This window comes from Sciurus carolinensis, chromosome 2, assembly GCF_902686445.1.
Source record: "Sciurus carolinensis chromosome 2, mSciCar1.2, whole genome shotgun sequence".
Lineage (NCBI taxonomy): Eukaryota > Metazoa > Chordata > Mammalia > Rodentia > Sciuridae > Sciurus > Sciurus carolinensis.
In genome coordinates, this window is record NC_062214.1 from 95,428,902 (window position 1) to 95,451,607 (window position 22,706).

The 22,706-nt window shown below is 34.4% G+C and overlaps 1 protein-coding gene and 1 pseudogene across 2 annotated transcripts in view; one reads left to right on the forward strand and one right to left on the reverse strand.

Annotated features, from left to right (window-relative positions):
• Mindy2 (MINDY lysine 48 deubiquitinase 2) overlaps positions 1 to 22,706 on the reverse strand; it is an 88,549-nt gene that overhangs the window by 20,978 nt on the left and 44,865 nt on the right. For both annotated transcript variants that reach the window (XM_047538724.1, XM_047538723.1), the window contains exon 5: positions 5,017 to 5,119. In XM_047538724.1, coding sequence (XP_047394680.1) covers positions 5,017 to 5,119 — 103 coding nt within the window. The remainder of the gene's footprint in view (positions 1 to 5,016; positions 5,120 to 22,706) is intronic.
• On the forward strand, positions 2,535 to 2,942 carry LOC124976073 (cytochrome c oxidase subunit NDUFA4-like; annotated as a pseudogene).

Consider the following 22,706-nt stretch of genomic DNA (forward strand, 5'->3'; position numbering starts at 1 on the left):
AAAAAAAAAAGCAAATTTAGGCGTGGTCAGAACTTATCTTTGTCACTGTGACGGCTTTAAACAAATTAATTTTCTTTTTATAATTTTGTTTCAAATATCATACACATTCTATTAATATATTTTTTCTACAAGAGGATGGGCAATACTATTTTTTTCTTTTTTCTTTTTTTCCTTGTTAAGTTGCTTAGGGCCTTGCTAAATTACTGAGGCTGGCTTTGAACTCGGAATCCTCCTGTCTTAGCCTCCTGAGCTGCTGGGATTACAGGCATGCACAACCGTGCCTGGCCACAAAACACTTTTTCACATGTGACAAATGCTCAGATTTTCTTTTAAAGATGGAGATTTATATGGTTCCAGGAGAGCAGGAGGGAGCCAAGAACATTTCATTGTGCCAAAAAATAAAGGGCTCAAAAAATGGTAAGGACTTAACAGAAGAACATAGGACCCAACATGAAGGCATCCTAATGGCCATATCTGGAACAACTTAAGTGTCAAAAAGAACAATGATAATAATGAACTATAATATTCTAATTAAGAATCCATGAGTTTATATTATTATTATTTTTTATTTTTTTTTAGTGAGGGATACGGAAGAGAAGGGAAAACCATATTTTATAGAAGAATAACAACAAATAAATGCAGTTGAAATAATAAAAATATCATAACCACCAGAGTAATAACTAATTCAGGCTAGAATAGATGAAAGCATAATCTACTGAGTAAATTATTAAGAAAAGGACATTCGGTTTCAGTGCAGAACATCACTGGTTACTTATTAAATATAAAGGAAAAAGGATATTTTTACAAAAAATCTTGGCCTGTACCATTTGATCAAAGTGTACATCACCAATAATGGGATCATCAGCTATGTGCCCCCTGATTTGATGCATTAGGAAGAACACAGTGTCATCTATCTAGCATACTGCCAAAAATACATAATTTGAAACTTCTCATGAGGAAACAATCAGATAAATCCAAATTAAGGATTATTTTATAAAACAACTGGCCTGGACTATTGAAAATAAAAGTAAGTTTCACAGACGTTTTTAAAAAGCAGGAAAGAAAAGAAAGAAAAAGGAAAAATATTAGGTTTTTTTTTCTATATTATAGGATAATAAAGATAACTAATTGATCTTTGATTAAAGACTACACTGAAAAAAATTAAGGCTTTAAGGTACATTATTGGGAAAGCTAAAAAATTCTGAATATTAACCTTATATTAGATAATAGTCTATAAATGCCAAATTGCCTGAGATAATTATATTGTGATTATAGAGAAGACTTTAAATAGGTGAATTCCTTTTTCTTTGGAGACAAATGATCAAGCACTGATGAGTTAGAAAAAAGCAAATATTCAATATGATAATGATTGGTGAATTTAAGTAAAGTGAATATAAATGTTCACTGTGCTATCCCAACTTTCTTATGGGCTTGAGATTCTCAAAAATTAAAGCTAGAGGAAAAAGAAACAAATATTATTTAATAAAAAACAATGTAAGTCGAGCTGGGGTTATAGCTCAGTTCATAGAATGCTTGAACAATATGATTCAAACTCTAGTATTCAGTGTTTATACCATATAGTATAGTTTCAATAAATATTTGATTGAGTGAACAAATATCCTGGAATTATTTTTATAAGCATATTTTTGTCCTATGACCTATTGTTTTAAAAAACAATTATTCCTGAGTGAGTATCTGGAATTAAAAGTCAAGCTCTAGTGAAGGCTGGCAGCAAGTACTATTTATTTTTCCTTATTGATTTTGCTGTCATGACACAATCCATAATTATAACTAGATCCAAAATGTACAAACATTTCAAAGAGGTACCAAATAATATGTACTCTATGTACACGTAAAAGTTCTATGCTTTTACTCTTATAAGGTCTCAGAATCAAAAGAAAATTAATGTTATATGAAACAAGTTGAGAGAATATCAAATTCTGTCAGCTGAATAACATTTTTTTTCCTCAAAAAGAGAAAATGCTACCAAAAGTATTTTCTATACTCTGTACCTTGATAACACATGAAGTGTTTGAATATTCTTATAAAAAAAAAAAAAGTAGTAATTATCATCTAGGACCAAAGCGTTTAAGATTAGAAACAAACCAGTTTGGCATATTTTATTGAGTCAAAAGGAAAGGTACAGTTGAAGGCTAAATAGAAAAACAAAGCAGACTGTTTCAATTAAATACCATATTCAAGAACACTATGTTTGGATATGAAGTGCCCCTCATATTGAAGTCTTGGTCTCAAATGTAGCAACATGCAGAGTTGGGGATTTGGGGAAGTGATTGGATGACGAGGAAACTGTAGGAAATGGGGCCTAGCTGGAGGAGATAGGTCCCTGGAGACATGCACTGGAAGGGTATTTCTTGTCATCCACCCTTCCCCACACCTGGGTGGAAACAATGGAGCCAGTCAACCAGGGATTAAAACCTCTAAGTAAAAATAAATCTTTCGGCAGAAGCTGCTTGATCTTGGGCCCCGCAGAGTAACTTTTATCGCTTTGGGGACCGGGGCCCTCAGTTGCAAACATGCTCCGCCAGATCATGGGTTAGGCCAAGAAGCATCCAAGCTTGATTGCCCTCTTCGTATTTATTGGAGCAGGAGGGACTGGAGCAGCACTGTATGTGATGCGTCTGGCATTGTTCAATCCAGATGTCAGTTGGGACAGGAAGAATAACCCAGAACCCTGGAACAAACTGGGTCCCAATGATCAATACAAGTTCTACTTAGTGAATGTGGATTACAGCAAACTGAAGAAAGAAGGTCCAGACTTCTAACTGAAATATTTCACTATAAAGCTGCTTAGAATGAAGGTCTTTAAGAAACCATCCGCACAATTTTCCACTTAACCAGGAAATACTTCTCCTTTAAATGCATGAAATCATGTTGATTTATTAGAGTTTATTACAATGATGAATAAATCTGTGAAACTTGAAAAAAATAAATAAATCTTTCTTCCTCCAAGTTGTTTTTCTTAGGTATTTTACCCCATCAACCAAAAGCAAATGCCAACAGAACATGATAAAGAAAAATGATGGAGGAAAGATAAATGCTATTCTTAAGTAAAAATCATACATGCTAGGTAAATGCTCTACCACCAAGCTACATCTCAGCCTTTTCAATTTTATTTTTGAGACAGGGTCTCAAGGGTCTCACTAAATTGCCCAGGCTATCTTGGCATTTGCTTCCTGCCTCAGCCTTCCCAGTTGTTGGGATTACAGATGTGTACCACCATGCCCAGCTGTGGTATTTTCTTTCTGATGCATCATTTCTTATTGCCTTATAGAAGTTTTTGTAATTTCTTATAAACAAAAAACTAGTTTAGCTTTTTAACTGCACTGAATTCCACATATAATTATTCTATAATATGAAAAACTTGTTATCCATAATTTCACTATTACAAAATTTGTATATCAAGGAATTAATCAATAAATATGCCCAGTATGTATGACACTACAGAGGGTGATTCCTTCCTTGCTTTCACATTCTCCCAAAATTACTAACACTACATAAATTAGCTATAGTTTCTCATTATCCTAGGGAATAAGTGTCAGAGAAATAATAGGTGTAACATCAAGTTAAGGAATAGAGAGTGATGCAGGGACTAATTTTTTGGGTATTCATTGTGTTAATTAGTGTACTAGTACTGTTCTTTGTAGCATTGCAGTCTGGCTTAAAAAATACTGTCACAGTTTTTCCAGCAGTTTCTTACCCTAAAATCTGTTCACTCAAACATCCCTTATTGGCTATCATTCTGTCTGTTACTGCTTTCTACATCTTATTGTTCCTTTGATTACTAATGAATAGCATAACTCTACTAGTATATTGAACATTACCAAGAAAGCAGATTTCATAGAAATTTTCTTATGGACTTCTTTTTAGGAATATACATTTGGTAATGAGCACATGGACAGGAATGTAGTTCTAATGAGTTGAATTGTGTTTACTGAGAGAAAATATTCTTAAAACAGCTTTTATTGTTTCTTCTTAAAATTTAAGTTTTTTTGCCTTAAGTTGTAGTGAAAGTTGTCATCCAAGTCAATAATCCATGTCACTGTATTAATATGTTTCTTGCAAGTAAAGACCAATCTCAATTAAATGTAATTTATTTTCTTAACACCTGCATAAATGTGTCAAATTTCTGGATAATTGAGTAATATAATTAGGTGGGTTCTGATTATTAATATAATGGGGAATTTGTGTATACATCTTTTATATTCTCATATATTCTTGTAGTCATTTGCCTTGATTTAAAAGATGTATAATTGAAGTGAATTTTTATTATACTTCACATAAAAGAGTTGTGTGTCTGAGACAGAATGAAACTTATCCCTGCTTCTCTTTCTTGTTTATCCTTTTAAAAAAAGAAAATAACAGTTTTTAGTATTTGTGTACATTTATGAAAAAGTAAAGTAGGTGGTGGAGAAGGTATATCCAAATGCTGTGGTTCCTGATAGCATTCTGGTTTTAAATCTCCTTTTCCCCTCATTGACTGGAACACAGCTGAAAAAAGTATTAAGCTGCTTTTGTGATGATAAATTTGCTAATTTCAGTAAGCTACTAATATACATAGGCATACTCTGATAAAGAATAGGGCTTTAATATAATGTCTTATACTGAAACATAAGGAAGAGGTCTGCTAAAATAGAATACTTTAGCACACAACATTCATTTCTGTCCACTGAAGTGCTCATGATAAATTATAAAATCTACTCAGTCCTCCCAAATAATAATCCCTTTTAAAAAGAGTAATTATCAGTAACCTCTGAGTAATTAACCATACCAAAGCTTGCAAGTGATTCCAAAGCTTTTTTAGTATCCAGACCTGATTTTATAAGTGAAAAGGGTTCTAGGAAAAATCTCTCATTGGCACTTTTATGAATGATTACTTAATTTCTACAAGTAGCATCACTTGTATATTTAGAAGTCTTATGTAAGAAAGATATTAAGTTTTAAGACAAGTTATTTTGCCAAGAATAAAAAAGTCAAGTAGCAGTAGCACTCACCCACCTTCACTAACCAGCTCACTATTGTCTGATTGCTTACAAGAGATGATCTTCTCCACTAGTTGGTTGTAGCTGCAGTTACCAACAGCTTTTACAATGTCATCAATCTAGAAAACAAATGACTATCTCACTAATTATGGTAAATTAGAAACAATAACAAAAGAAATCCAAATCACTTTTTAGGATTTTATTCTAATACAATATAAATATAAAAGTAATACTTATGAAAAAAAGAAAATTAGCACTGAAATCAACACGCAACAGTTTCTAATTTTGTTTATAGCTCAGTATAACACATTATCTAAGATACTGTCAAGTTTATTTCAGTTATGCAAAAATGATAAAATCAGATTACATGCAACTTTATTTGTTGTTTGTTTTTTAAGGTACTGGGAACTGAACCCAGGGTCTTGAGCACTGAGTTATATCTCCAGTTCTTTTTATTGTTTGTTTTGAGGTGAAAACTCACTTAGTTGCTCATGCTGGTCTTGAACTTGTGGTTCTCCTGCCTCAGCTTTCCAGGTAGATGAGATTACACATGTGCACCACAACTTTATTAAGGTTAAAAAGATGTACTTAAGTGATTAAAATACATGTGAATTATTTCAGTATATAAAATAAGAAAACTTCAGTGTTTATTTTAACTAAAAATGGTTCACATTTAAAGCAAGATAAACGTAAACTTGTTAATTCATAGGGTTAACAAAGTTCTTACATTTTATTTATTATTTAGTTCCTAGTGAAGTACAGTGGAAATATGAATAGATATAACTAATGTTATTTTCCGGGAGAAAGGTTAATATATATTAATCAAGAACAGTATTTGCCACAGGATTCTTATTTAATCTTTGTCTTTAGAGGTATAGTAGAAAAGTAAATTTAAACTTTTAAGCTATAAGAAATATAATTGGGCTTTACTTTTCTTCCATTATCTTTAGCTTTGACTAGAAGAAAAATAATTTTTATAGCCTTCCCATCCCTAAAAATATATTTGTTTTTAAATTGTGTACATGTATTATGGTATTAATATGTTAAACACATAACAAAAACAGAAATAAAAATTAAATAATGATTCAAAGAAAAGAGGGAGATGTTTTCTTCCTACATCTAAATGATCATCTTGAATATTTACTTTGAGTATCACAGTTCTCGACATACATTTGTGCAAGTAATACTCTTGATAGTGCTTCTCAAACAAAGGGGTTAATTTAAAAGATCTAAAAAAGTCCCAGGCTCAGGTTACTTGATCACAAGTTCAAAGGGAAGCCCTGGGCAACTTTGATGACCTTGTCTCAAAATAAAATAAAAACGGTTGGGGATGTAGCTCAGTGGTAGTGTGTTGGCCTAGCACGTAAGAGGCCTTGGGTTTGATCCCCAGTACTACACACTACAATAAAATAAAACAAGAGGAAAGTAACGTAAAAGAAAAAGAAAAATCCAAAGCAGTAAATTGTGGAAAATGGTTTGTATATATATCTTAAACATTTCACATTAGCTTAAAATACTTGTTAGTCTATTGATGGAGAACCAAATAAGATCTTTTCTTTGAGAGAATATCCTTGGGTTATTCTTCATAAAGCACACACAAAAACAAATCTATGACTTCTATTTTTTTATTCCTTTAACATGAGAACTTAGATGCTTAATTAAAAAATTGAGGGCACAATCTCTTTAGAAGGCCATTATTTTTCTTCAGAGTTTTATTATGTGTAGTACTTTTCTTAAGTCTTCTCAAAGAATCTGAAAATTTTAATTCTAAGAAATATATAAAAATATGCCTAGAGTGGCTCAGTGGTTAAGAGCCCCTGGGTTTAATCCCCAGTACAAAAAAAAAAAAAAAAAAAAAAAAATCACAAAAACCTAACTAGAATAAGATAAATAAAAACACCAAATATATTTAAAACAGATTAGCAACAAATAATACAAAATTTCAAATTTCCATAGGCAGAATATCTACGTTCATATTTCATTAATTTATTTGAGTGCCTATTACGTACCACTATGTAATAGGTGCTGTTAGAGAAGCTGTGGACATAGCAGTGAACACAACAGTCTAAGTGTTTTCATAAAGCTTACATTCTAGAGTAAAAAACAAACAATAGACCAAATAAACTTATACAATTTGCTAGGTAGTTGTGTATAATATATATAACTGCTGTTTGTTCATTTTCATTATAGTACAATATTCCAAAGTATGAATATACCACAATTATTTCATCTTTGGGGGTTATTTGAATTGTTTCCAGTTTGGGGCTATGGCAAACAATACTTCTATGAACATTCTTGTACATTTATCCTGTTTCACACACTGAGTTTTTCCAGGGTACCTGCCTTTCAAACTGTTTCCTAAAATAGATAACTAATTTCCATTCTTATTAGCAGGAACTGAGAATTCACTATGCTGAACATCTTCTCTAACATTCAATATTGTTAGACTTTCACATGTTGGCCAGGTTGACAAGGGTATAGTGGTATCTCATTTTTGATTTTAGTTTGTATTACCTTCATGACAAATTTGTAAGTTCACTGGCCATTTGGATATCCATTTTTGTGAAATGTTTGTTTAAGTAATTTTAACTTTTTTATTGAGTTGTCTATCTTTTAAAAAATTATTCTGGGAGTTCTTTATAGCTTCTAGATATTAATCTTCTATAAGTTGTAATTGCATACTCTGTGGCTTGCTTTCACATCCTTTTTAGATGATTTTAGATGAACACAAATTCTCAATTTTAAGGTAGTCATGTTTACTAATGCTTCTCTCTATAGTAAATGGATTTGTATGGTTTAGAAATTCTTCCCTATTGTTAAGTCTCAAACATTTACGATTTTATTTTTTACAGTTTAATGCACGTGGAACAGAATGTTGCTGTGTGAATTGGGGAAAACAATTTCATTTTTCCACTATGGCTATCAAATTGTCTTGGCACCTTTTATTGAAAGAATTGCTTTTTCCTATTGCTCTACAACGCCCTTTTTCTGTCTACATATGCATGTTTTTTGGGGGGTGGGGTGACTCTATTCTATCACTGGTCTAATTCTTAATTATAAGTATTAGATATTTCATATCTGGAAAAGCATGTCCTCCCAACTTGTTCTACTTCAAGAATATCTTGATGTTAATTACTAGCTCTTTGTACTTCCAAGTAAGTTATGAAAAAAACTTGTCACATTCCACAACTTCCTGCCCCTACCCCCCACCCCAAATTTGCTGGCATGTTGTTTGATGTATTAAAAACTATAATCTACTTTTGGAAGAACTGGAATCCTTATAATTCCAGTCTTGAAATTTAAGAATACCATATCTCTACATTTTTTTATGGGTCTCTAATTTCTTTCAAATATAAAATTTTTTTCCCAAAGCCAGGTGTGAGAGCCTGTGCCTGTAGCCCAGCTACTTGGGGCCTGAGGAGGAAGGATGGCTTGAGCCCAGGAGTTCAGGGTCAGTCTGGGCAACACAGTAAGGTCCTGTCTCTTAAAAGTAAATAAATAAAACTTAAAAAAATTATTCCCATAGATGTCTTGTGTATCTTTTTGTCACATTTATTCCTAGGAACCTATGCTATATAAAAAAATGTTTTAAATTTTTCATTTTCTGATTATCATTTAATTCTTTTCAAAGAATTTTAGCTTTGCTCATCTTCTTTATATTTACTTCCTATTTTAATACTTTCTGATCTTTATTAAGATGGACATATACAGCTCACATATTTTCAGTCTTTTCCTTTAATATAAAAACTTAAGGTTGAAAAATGTCTCTAAAAATTGTTCTAGTTATATCTCACAAGTTTTGATATGGATTTAGTTACTATTTGAAAATATATTCTAAGTTACATTATGATTTTCTTGACCCAAGAAAAATTGCACTGGGGTCAGAGAAAGAAAATGTCATCCACTAGAGAAGATTAGGAAGATAGGATGATTATATGCAATGTGATAACCTGGATTCTGGGACAACACTGACAAAAAAAATTAGTGGAAAAATAAGTAAAATCTGAATGAAGATTATAATTTAGTTAATAATAATGTACCAATACAAAATTTACACATACCATGGTCATAAGATAGTAACATTAAGGAATTCTAATATCTTTCCAACTTTCCTATAAATCTGAAATTGTTCAAAAATAAAAAATAGGATTGTTAAAGAATGTAAATTCATTAGATTTTCTTTTCTGTTTCTATTAATTATAGATAGGTAATTAAAATCTTTCACTATGACAATCTGTCAAATTTTGTTTATGCACTTATTATCAGATGCACACTAATTTTGCCTTTCATTATAAAAAAAATCTCTATTTGTTGTGGCAGATCGACTTTCCAGGTATCTTCTAGAGCATAAAAATTTAAAGTGATTTTAGCTTGCTGGTAAATTAAAATTCTATCATTAGTAATGCTTTTTGATTTGTCTATTCTTTCCAATATTAATATAGGTACACCAACTTTCTTTTGACTAGTAATTATATAGCATCTCTTTCTCCTTGTAATCTTTCTATATAATCATATTGTTTATATAAATCTTGTAAACAGCAAAAAAAAAAAAATCTACTTTAATCTAGCCTCAGAATAATTTTCTTTCTTTCCTTCCTTCCTTTTTTGTGGCACTGAGGATGCTAGGCAAGTGCTTTACCACTGAGCTACACCTCCAGCCCAGAACCCAGAATACTCTTTTTTTCCCCCTTTTTTTATTTCAGTGATTTTCCCCCACATTTTTATAGGTGTATTATAGTTATATAATGAGTAATTTGTTGTCACGTATCAGACATGCACACGATATAACAATATAATTTGGCCAATATCACTCCTAGCACTTTCCTCTCTCTCCCCCCCTCCCACCCCTTGGTCCCTCTTTCCTCTACTGATTTCCCTTTGATCTTTAAGATATCCACCCCCACCTTTCTTTTCCTTTTGCTTTCTAGATTCGGCATATGAAAACACATGACCCTTGACCTTCTGAGTTTGACTCATTTTGCTTAACACGATGGTCTCTAGTTTCATGCATATTTCTGCAAATAACATTTATTTTATTTTTCTTTATGGCTGTATAAGACTCCATTGTGTATATATGCCACATTTTCTTTATCCATTCAAATGTTGATGGATACCTAGGCTGATTCCATAGTTTGGCGATTGTGAATTGTGCTGCTACAATAGCTGGGTCATATGGTAGTTCCATGCCTAGTCTTTAAGGAACCTCTATACTGATTCCCACAGTGATTGTACTAATTTACAATCCCACCAACAGTGTAAAAACATTTATTTTTATTTGAATTCTTGATGACTGCCATTCTGACTGGTATGAGATGAAATCTCAGTGTAGTTGTGCAGAATACTTTTTAAAATTAGAGTATTTACTCCTATTTACACTTACTATAATTATTCATATTTTTTCTTCTAGAATAATTTTATTGCCAGGTGTAGTGGTGCATACCTATAATCCCAGCTACTCAGACGGATGAGGCAGGAATATCACAAGTTTGAGGCTAGTCTGTGTGACTCGGTGAGACCCTGTCTCAAAATAAAAATAAATAAATAAATAAAAAGGGCTGAGGATATAGCTCAGTGGGTACCCTGGGTATAATTCCCAGTATCATTAATAATAATAATAATAATAATAGTAGTAGTAGTAGTAGTAGTAGTAATTTTATTAACTGATACATAGAAACATAAAAGTACATTATTAATGGGGTACCATGTAATGTTTCATATATGCATAACATTTAAAGTAGGTTAAACAGATGTATCTCCTCAAACTATCATTTATTTTTGGAAACTTTCAAAATCTATTCTAGATTTTTGAAATGTAAAGTACATTATTGTTATCTACACTGTGCAACATCACACATTTTTTTGCTTCTAACTAACTGTAACTTAGTACATATCCTCCCTTACTGTCCCAAGTCTCTGGTAACCCCCATTACACTCTTAAATTCTATGAGATCAACTTTTTAAAATTCCACATGTGAGATTATATGGTACTTATCTTTCTCTGCTTGATTTATTTAACTTATTTTTACCCATTTTGTCCCAAAAGACAGGGTTTCATTCTTTTTTATGTCTGAGTAGCATGCTATTATATATGTGCACTACATTTTCTTTACCCACCATCAGTAGATGGATACTTAGGTTATTTCCATTTCTTTGCTATGAATAATTATTCATATATTTAAATTGGTTAAATATACCATTCTCTCTGTCCCATCAGTTCAATATTACTTTATCTCTCCTTTTTTCCTTCTTTTTAGACTAATTCCTCTTTTCTACTAATCTAAAAGTTACCCACATGTTTTCTATGGTTTTCATGGTTACTCTAGAATGCACTATCCAATAGTACTTTCTACAATGATGGAAATTTTCCAAATCTATGTTACCCAATAGAATATCTATTGGTCACATATGGCTATTGATTATTTTTCTTGTGGTACTGAAGTGTCTTGCTCATGTTAGGCAAATGCTCTACCATTGAGTTATATCTCTGGCTCACGAGTCTACTGAGAAACTAAAATGTAGTTAGTACAACTCAGAAACTAAATTTTTAAATTAAATTTAACTAGATATAAATGGCTACCATACTGGATGCTACAGAAACTATAAAATATCTACTCCTACCATATCAAAATCAAAAATCAAATTTAGGCCAGGCACAGTAGCATGTACCCATATTTCAGTTGCTTGGGAAGCTGAATTCGAGATCAGACTGGGCAACATAGTGTGATCCTATCTCAAAAAACAAAAACAAAAACAAAAACAAAAATTTTAATTATTTTCTTCTTTAATAATTCATTCTAGGCCTTTGAAATACTTTAATTCCATTTAATCCTTCTTCAAATTTGTTATTATTTTTGCAAATTCTAGCATGAATTTTTAAATCCAAAAGATGTTACTTAAGTAACATCTTTCAAGTCCACTCCTGAAATCCCAGCAATTTGGGAGGTTAAGGCAGGAGTATTATTGCAAGTTTGAGGACAACCTCAGAATTTTTAAAAAAATTTTTAGTTGCAAATGGACACAATACCTTTATTTTATTTATTTTTATGTGGTGCTGAAGATCAAAACCAGTGCCTCACACATGCTAGGCAAGTGTTCTGCCACTGAGCTACAGCCCCAGCCCAGCCTCAGCAATTTAGTAAGACTATCTCAAAAAATAAAATCAAATCAAAAAAGATTGGTGATATAGTTCCGTGGTAAAGCACCCCTGGGTTCAATCCCCAACACACACACACACACACACACACACACACACACCACAGTTATTATTTGTACATTTAGATTTATATATGTACTTATCATATTATATTCTCTCCATTCAACTTTTCTTTCAATCAGGGATCATTTTCCTTCTGACCAAAATACTTACTAATGGCCTATGGCTAGGGATGTAGCTCAGTGGTGGAATGTTTGCTTATTGTGCATAAGGTCTGGGAGCATAATCTCCAGCATGGCAAAAAATTAAAATTTAAAGTCTACTGGCAGCAAATGATCTTAATTTAGTTAATCTGAAAGATGATTTTGCCTCAGTAAAAAGTAATACTTTTACTGAGAACAGAATTATAGGTTAGTATTTCTCTTCTTTCAGCACACTGAATGTATCATTCTATTGTCATCTGGCCTCCAGGGTTGCTATTAAGGAATTAGTTATCAACTGATAATTGGGAAGGAAATACCTTTGCAATGACTAAATTTTGGTGCCCACCATCCAACAACAAATGTGGGGATTTATTTGCAAGATAGTTATTTACAAAACAGAACTGGGCTACTGAGAACAGCTCTGAAATGTATTTGGTACAGACCTATGAATTTCAAACTTTTGCCTTGTTCTTTTCTTCTAGCAGCAGAATTCTTCTGGCACAAAGAAAGTAAGCAAAATAGATACAAAGCAGACATGAGGCTATTCTGAGAGTTTGAAAACTGCTGTCTAAATCAGTAAACCTGATAATTGTTTTTCCACATTAGAACTTTTTCTTTAAGCATATGGACTCACCTGTTTACTAGATGACATATAGCTACTTATAAAGTCAAAGAGATGATCTGAGTTCACTTTTTAGGAACTCAGGCTTAATTTCCTCAGGCTATCGCCTCTTTCACCTAAAGAATCAAAACTACCTGGCCATTGCATCTGCCAGGATATATCTTGACCCACTTTGGTTTGCATACATGGTTGAGTATGTTAAGACTTTTCAGTGATCTTTTCAGAGGCAGAGTACCAGTAAGGACACAGAGGCCCTACTTAGAGTAAGCCATCCTTCAATTGCCCAGAATACCAGTTGCTTTTATGAATGGACAGGCATGGAAAACGCATGCCATGTTCTTACTATTATGATCTCTATTATGATCTACAGTTAATGAGTGCATGCTGCACTCCAACAGTTAATATTTACTGAGAACCTACTACGTAGCTAGGAGTGGTGGTGCACATCTATAATCCCTCCTACTAGGGAAGCTGAAGCAAGAGGATTCCAAGTTTGAGGCCAACCTAGGCAACTCAGTAAGACTGTCCTATTAAAATAAAAAAATAAAAAGGGCTAGGAATGTAGCTCAGTGGTAGAGAGCCCCTGGGTTCAATTCTCAGTACTGCAAAAAGAAAAGAAGAAAGAGAGAACCTACGATGTGCTAGGTACTGTTCTAAATACTGAGATAAAGAGCCCAGCCTTTAAAAAACATACATTATAGTGAGAGATGACAGTTACTCAGGTAATGGAATAATAATTCTAATTAATAATAAATGGTAAAGAAAATAAAAAAGGGTTATGCGAAAGACAATGAATGGGGGATAGGGAGGGTAATGAATTTTAACAAGCGGTCAGGAAGGTCTCTTTAATAAGATAGTATTTGACCGAAGAACTAAATGAAGAATCAGAAATGTGAAGATCTGAGAAAATAATGTGTTAGGGAGGAGACCAGTATTCCACAGTGGGCAATCAGTCAACACAAAAACTTCGAGACAAGAATGAGCTTGACATGTCTGAAGAGCAGAAAGGAGCTAATGATGCTCGATGGACAGCTATAATTCCAGTTACTTGGGAGATTGAGGAAGGAGAATCACAAGTTCAAGGTCAGCCTAGGCACCTTAGCAAGACTCTGTCTCAAAAAATAAAAATAAGGGCTGCAATTACAGCTCAGTGGTAGAATGCCCCGGGGTTCAATTCTCAGTATGACAGCGATAACAATAAAAGAGAAAGAGAGAGAGAGAAAGAAAAGTAGATAATGTTGCTTAGAATGAATAAGAAGGTATGAGAAGTACAGGAGGTGATGGATACACAGGAAGAATCTAGATCATGCAACCCATGATAAAAATCCTAATTAAGAGTTTTATGGGGGAGATCCAAGATGGCGGACTAGAGGGAAGCTGCGTTCCTGGTCGTTCCATAACTCATTTCAAGCAGAGGATATCTGTTTCTTGGTGAGGCAGTTTTTTGCTGCTTATTGATCCCCTGCTATTTACCCTGTTTGTCTACAGTGATCACCTGCAGTCTGCCAGCATATCGACGCCTTTTTTGAGTGCAGATTGCTCACTGTGAGGTGCCTATCATCTGCCATCTGCCTGCCTCTTGCCTGTCCATCACCTGCATTACACCTATCCATTGATGACCCACTGCACGGGGTTCACATGCCGATCATCCAACAACAGTCAGCAAACTGATCGCCGACTGCCTGTGGAGCACCGGCTGCTTGTTGTTGCCTGGAAGTTCACTGTTACAGTACCTGCAGGTTTGATTACTCGTGGCTGCCGCCATTTTGAGACAACAGCCAGGCCCCGTAGGATCCCTGGTTGGACTGACTGAGCCCCGTCTCCAGGATCCCTCAGCCCGACCGATCACTCCCTGCCTCCAGGGCCCTCACATCAACTGACTGCTCCCTGCCGCCAGGAACCCCCAGTCCAACAGACTGTGCCTTATCACTGGGACCCCAGACCAACTGATTGCACCCGGCCTCCAGGATTCCGCAACCACACCAAACACACACGACCTCCAGGACCCCTGCCTGACCAACCGCACCCCACCTCCAGGACCTCTAGCCGAACACGTCCACACCACGAGCTGCAGCTCCCCATTTGCCAACACATTTGGAAGCCAGAGCAGTCATCTTGGATAATCCTGGAAGCCGTAGCACCGATCTTTAGGTGGGACAAATCCCATCCTGAGATGCCTGCTGGAGACTTGAAGTTCATTGTCAGTTACCTCTCATGCATCAGGCTACTGAAGACTGTGAGGTTTGAATACTATATGACTATTATAGTGTAAATTTTCTTTTTTCTCCTTATTGAACAATTTTAAGTTTTTATTTCTTTACTTTTTTGCTCTCTTTTCCTTTTGTTTACCTGTTCCCTCAGAGTCTCTTTCTCCCTTTTCACATCCAATTTCTTTTGATTACACTCTTACCCTTTCTATTATCTAGAACTTTTGTATATTCTTTTCTTATCCCAATAACAGCTACATTCTACATCCCTCTGCATCCCCTTTGTCCTCCATTAGAAACTGCAGACCTTATTGCAAATCTGTTTGTTATACTGAAGATAATATTTGAACTCATTCTGTTTATTATGACAATATTGTTATTGTCCTCATAGGGGTTATTTGGTCTAGGATTGCATAGTGTCTGAATTGGGCACTGCTAATATTGATCTCCCCTTAAAGAAAAGGTTTTGGAAACCATAGGGCCATTATAAGCCTATAGGGGGAAATCTGCAATACCCCAGATCTGCACTGCTAGAGGGGAAGATACATGAACAACATGAAAAAACAAGGGAAGAAAATGATCCAAACAAATCTAGATTCTATATTAATAGAATCCAATGACAGTATGTTAGAAGAAATGTCAGAAAAGGACTTCAGATTATACATGATTAAGATGATTCGAGAAGCAAAGGATGAGATAAGAGAGCAAATGCAGGCAATAAATGATAATACCAATAAGCAGTTGAAAGAGCAACTGCAGGAAGCAAAAGATCATTTCAACAAAGAGATAGAGATTCTCAAAGAAAAATCAAATGGAGATCCTTGAAATGAAGAAAACAAAAAACAAAAAACAAACAACAAAAAACTCAATAGAAAGCATCATCAAAAAACTAGACCACTTGGAAGACAGAACCTCAGACAATGAAGACAAAATATTTAATCTTGAAAATAAAGTTGCCCAAACAGAGAAGATGGTAAGAAATCATGAACAGAATCTCCAAGAACTATGGGACATCATGAAAAGACCAAATTTAAGAATTATTGGGATTGAGGAAGGCACAGAGATACAAACCAAAGGAATGAACAACCTATTCAATGAAATAATATCAGAAAATTTCCCAAACCTGAAGAATGAAATGGAAAATCAAATACAAGAGGCTTACAGAACACCAAAGGCAGAAAATCACAAAAGATCCACACCAAGGCACATTATAATGAAAATGCCTAACATTCAAAATAAAGATAGGATTTTGAAGGCCGCGAGAGAAAAGCATCAGATTACATATAGGGCAAAACCAATACGGATAGTAGCAGACTTCTCAACCCAGACTCTAAAAGCTAGAAGGGCCTGGAACAACATATTTCAAGCTCTGAAAGAATATGGGTGCCAACCAAGAATCCTATATCCAGCAAAACTAACCTTCAGATTTGAAGATGAAATAAAATCCTTCCATGATAAACAAAAGTTAAAAGAATTTACAAATAGAAAGCCTGTGCTACAGAATGTTCTCAACAAAATATTCCATGAGGAGGAAATGAAAAACAACAATGTAGGTCAGCAAAGGGAGGAACTACCTTAGAGAAAAAACACTCAAAGGAGAAACCAAGCCAAGTTAAAAACCAAAAATAAGCCCAAATGACTGGGAATACAAATCATATCTCAATAATAATCCTGAATGTTAATAGCCTAAACTCATCAATCAAAAGACATAGACTGGCAGATTGGATTAAAAAGAAAGACACAACAATATGCTGCCTGCAAGAGACTCATCTCATAGAAAGACATCCACAGCCTAAAGGTGAAAGGATGGGAAAAAAACCTACCACGCACATGGATTCAGTAAAAAAAGCGGGAGTTTCCATCCTTATATCAGATAAAGTGGACTTCAAGCCAAAGTTAGTCAGAAGGGATAAAGAAGGACATTTCATACTGCTTAAGGGAACCATAAATCAGGAAGACAAAATGATAGTAAATATTTATGCCCCAAACAATGGTGCATCCCTGGACATCAAACAAATCCTTCTCAATTTCAGGAATCAAATAGATCACAACACAATAATTCTGGATGACTTTAACACACTGCTGTCACCACTAGATAGATCTTCCAAACAAAAACCAAACAAAGAAACCATAGAACTCAATAACACAATCAATAACCTAGATTTAATAGACACATACAGAATATTCTATTCATCAACAAGCGGGTTCACTTTCTTCTCAGCAGCACATGGAACCTTCTCGAAAATAGACCATATGTTATGCCACAAAGCAGCCCTAGGAAATGCAAAAAAATAGAGATACTGCCTTGTGTTCTATCAGATCATAATGGACTGAGAGTAGAAATCAATGACAAAATAAAAAACAGAAATTACTCTAACACCTGGAGACTAAATAATATGCTACTGAATGAAACATGGATAACAGAAAACATCAGGGAGGAGATAAAAAATTCTTAGAGGTCAATGAGAATGATGATATAACATATCGAAATCTCTGGGACACCATGAAAGCGGTACTAAAAGGAAAATTCATTGCATGGAGCGCATTCCAGAAAAGAATGAAAAGTCAACAACTAAATGACCTAACATTACAGCTCAAAGCCCTAGAAAAAGAACAACAGAAAAACACCAAAAGTAGTAGAAGACAGGAAATAATTAAAATCAGAGCTGAAATCAATGAAATTGAAGCAAAAGAAACAATTCAAAAAAAACTGACAAAACAAAAAGTTGGTTCTTTGAGAAAGTAAACAAAATAGACAAACCCGTAGCCACACTAACAAAGAGAAGGAGAGAGAAAACTCAAATTACTAAAATGCCTGATGAAAAAGGAAATATCACGACAGACACCACTGAGATACAGAACATAATGAGAAGCTACTTTGAAAATCTGTATTCCAACAAAATAGAAACTGCTGAAGACATTGACAAATTTCTAGAGACATATGCTCCTCCCAAACTGAACCAGGAGGACATACACAATTTAAACAGATCAATATCAAGCAATGAAATAGAAGAAGCCATTAAAAACCTACCATCCAAGAAAAGCCCAGGACCAGACAGATTCTCAGTCGAGTTCTACAAGACCTTCAAAGAACTCATTCCAATACTTCTCAAAGTATTCCAGGAAATAGAAAAGGATTGCACCCTACCAAACTCATTCTATGAAGCTAATATCACCCTCATATCCAAACCAGGCAAAGACACATCAAGGAAAGAAAATTTTAGACCAATACCCTTGATGAATATAGATGCAAGTTCCTTAACAAAATATTGGCAAACGGTATCCAAAAACATATTAAGAAAATTGTGCACCACATTCAAGTGAGGTTCATTCCTGGAATGAAAGGATGGTTTAACATCCATAAATCAATAAATGTAATCCATCATGTCAATAGACTTAAGGATAAGAATCATATGGTTATTTCAACTGACGCAGAAAAAGCGTTCGACAAAATACAACATCCCTTCATGCTGAAAACACTAGAAAAAATAGGGATAGTAGGAACATACCTGAACATTGTAAAGGCTATTTATGCTAAGCCCATGGCCAACATCATTCTTAATGGAGAAAAACTGAAAGCATTCCCTTTAAAAATGGGAACAAGACAGGGATGTCCTCTTTCAACACTTCTGTTCAACATTGTCCTCAAAACTCTAGCCAAAGCAATCAGACAGACTAAAGAAATTAAAGGGATATGAATAGGAAAAGAGGAACTTAAGCTGTCACTATCTTCTGATGACATGAATTCTATATTTAGAGGATCCAAAAAACTCCTCCAGAAAACTTCTAGACCTCATAAATGAATGCAGCAAAATAGCAGGCTATAAAATCCACACACATAAATCTAAAGCATTTTTATATGCAAGCAATGAAACATCTGAAAGGGAAATGAGGAAAACAACTCCATTTGCAATAGCCTCAAAAAAAATAAAATACTTGGAAATCAATCTAACCAAAGAGGTAAAAGATCTCTACAATGAAAACTACAAAATATTGAAGAAAGCAATTGAGGAAGACCTTAGAAGATGGAAAGATCTCCCATGTTCTTGGATAGGCAGAATTAATATTGTCAAAATGGCCATACTACCAAAAGTGCTATATAGATTCAATGCAATTCCAATTAAAATCCCAATGATGTACCTTACTGAAATAGAGCAAGCAATCATGAAATTCATCTGCAAGAATAAGAAACCCAGAATAGCTAAAGCAATCCTTAGCAGGAAGAATGAAACAGGGGGTATAGCAATAACAGAACTTCAACTATACTACAAACCAATAGTCACAAAAACGGCATGGTATTGGCACCAAAATAGACAGGTGGATCAATGGTACAGAACAGAGGACACGGACACAAACTCAAATAAATACAATTTTCTCATACTAAACAAAGGTGCCAAAAATATGCAATGGAGAAAAGATAGCCTCTTCGACAAATGGTGCTGAGAAAACTGGAAATCCATATGCAGCAGAATGAAACTAAAACCCTATCTCTCACCCTGCACAAAATGGATCAAGGACCTCGGAATCAGACCAGAGACCCTTCATCTTATAGAAGAAAAAGTAGGTCCAAATCTTCAACATGTCGGCTTAGGATCAAACTTCCTTAACAGGACTCCCATAGCACAAGAAATAAAGGCAAGAATCAATAACTGGGATAGATTCAAACTAAATAGCTTTCTCTCAGTAAAGGAAACTTCAGCAATGTGAAAAGAGAGCCTACAGAGTGGGAGAATATCTTTGCCACTCATACTTCTCATAGAGCACTAATTTCCAGAATATATGAAGAACTCAAAAAACTCTACACCAAGAATACAAATAGTCCAATCAACAAATGAGCTAAGGAAATGAACAGACACTTCACAGAAGAAGATCTACAAGCAATCAACAGATATATGAAAAAATGTTCAACATCTCTAGTAATAAGAGAAATGCAAATCAAAACTACACTAAGATTTCATCTCACCCCAATTAGAATGGTGATTATCAAGAATACAAGCAACAATAGGTGTTGGCGAGGATGTGGGGAAAAAGGTACACTCATACATTGCTGGTGGGGTTGCAAATTAGTGCAGCCACTCTGGAAAGCAGTATGGAGATTCCTTAGAAAGCTTGGAATGGAACCACCATTTGACCCAGCCATCCCACTCCTTGGCCTATACCCAAAGGACTTAAAATCAGCAAACTACAGAGATACAGCCACATCAATGTTCATAGCTGCTCAATTCACAATAGCCAGATTGTGGAACCAACCTAGATGTCCTTCAATTGATGAATTGATAAAGAAACTGTGGTATATATATACAATGGAATATTACTCAGCTATAAAGAATAATAAAATTATGGCACTTACAGGCAAATGGATGAAATTGGAAAATATCATGGTAAGTGAGATAAGCCAATCTCAAAAAACCAAAGGACGAATGATCTCGCTGATAAGCAGATGATGACATATAATGGGGTTTGGGAGGGGGGCAAGAATGGAGGAAGGTGGGACTGTATAGAGGGAAAAGAGAGGTGGGAGGGGTGGGGGAAGGAAAAAATAACAGAATGAATCAAACAAGATTACCCTATGTAAATGTATGATTACACAAATGGTATGCCTTTACTTCATGTTCAAACAAACAACTTGTATTCCATTTGTTTACAATAAAAATAAATTAAAAAAGAAAGAGTTTTATGGGCTTAGGTTGTGGCTCAGTGGTAGAGCACTTACCTTGCATGTGTGAGGCACTGGGTTCAATTCTCAGCACCACATATAACAATAAATGAATAAAATAAAGATCCATCAAATAATAAAAAAAATTTAAAAAAAGAGTTTTATAACTTATTTTAGTTACACTAGAGGTTTCTAAGGACATACAGGGGAAGAGATTATTTTGCAAAGATTATTCTGAGTGCCAAGACAATTCAACAGAGAAAGAATAATCTTTTCAACAAGTGGTTGTACTAGAGCAATTAGATAAACACATGCAAAAGAATAAAGTTGGTCCCTTTCCTCAAGATATATATAAGAATTGGGGTTGGGGCTCTAGGTCAGTGGCAGAGCACTTCTCTAGCACGTGTGAGGCACTGGGTTCAATCCTTAGCACCACATAAAAAAAATAAATAAATAGAGGCATTTCGTCTATCTACAACTACAAAAAAATTTTTTTAAAGATACACATGAAAATTAATTCAAAATGGATCATATTCCTAAATGTAAGCAATAAAACTATAAATCTCTCAGAATAAAATTCAGGAGTAAACCTTTGTGATTTTCGGTTAGGCAAAACCATGTTAGGATACCAAAAGTATAAGACAAAAGAAATAACTTGATAAATTGAACTTCATGAAAATAAAACCTTTTGTATTTCCAAGGATACCATGAAGAAAATGAAAAGACAGCCCACAGAATGGCAGAATATATTTCCAAATATATATCTGATAAGGAGTTGTAGTGAAAATATATTAAGAACTCTTGTAACTTAATAACAAAAAAGACTAATAGCACAATTAAAAATAGGCAAAGGATCTAAACATATTTCTCCAAAGAAGATGTACAAATGGCTAAGAAGCACATGAAAAAATGTGCACCATTATATTGGATATAAGAGAAATATAAATAAAACCACAATGAGATACGATTCTACACCTGCTAGGATGGCTACAATAAAAGAGAGATAAGTGTTCATGAGGATGTAGGAAACAGAACCCTCACATACCCGCTAGTGAATGTGTAAAAAGGTGCAGTCACATTGAAAGAAGTCAAAAGACTAAATGTCATATATTTTAATTTATATGAAATATTTGAAATAGCCAAATCTTTAGACAGAAAATATAATGGGAAGATTGAGGGGAATGGAGAATGATTACTAACAGAAAAAGGCTTCTTTTGGGGGTGATAAAAGTGTTCTAGCCAGGTGTGGTGGTGCACACCTATAATCCTGGAGAGGCTTAGACAGGAGGATCCCAAGTTCCAAGCCAGCTTCAGCAAAGTCAGAGTGCTAAGCAACTCAGTGAGACCCTGTCTCTAAATAAAATACAAAATAGGGCTGGGGATGTGGGTCAGTGGTTGAGTGCCCCTGAGTTCATCTCTAGTACACCCACTGAAAAAAAGGTGTTCTAAATTGTTTGAGGTGGTAGGTGAACACCAAATGGTGCTAGATCAAGTAGACATCCAGAGGTAAAAAAAAATAAACCAAAGTCTTATATCTCATACAAAATCAACTCAAAATGGATCATGGACTTAAGTGTAAAACACAAAACTATAGAACATTTAGAATAAAAAGCATATGAGAGAGAATATTTAGGACCTCAAGTTAGGCAGTTTCTCACTTAACACCAAAGCATGACATAAAGAGGAACATAAATACACTGAACTTCACTGAAATTTAAAAAATTATGCTCTGTAAAGACCTTCCTGAGATTATGGAAGAACAAGCTTTAGGCTGGGAGTTTGTTAAACACACATCTGACAAAGAATTAGTGTCTGGAATACAAAAAGAAATCTCAAAGCTCAACTGAAAAGAATCAATCTAATTA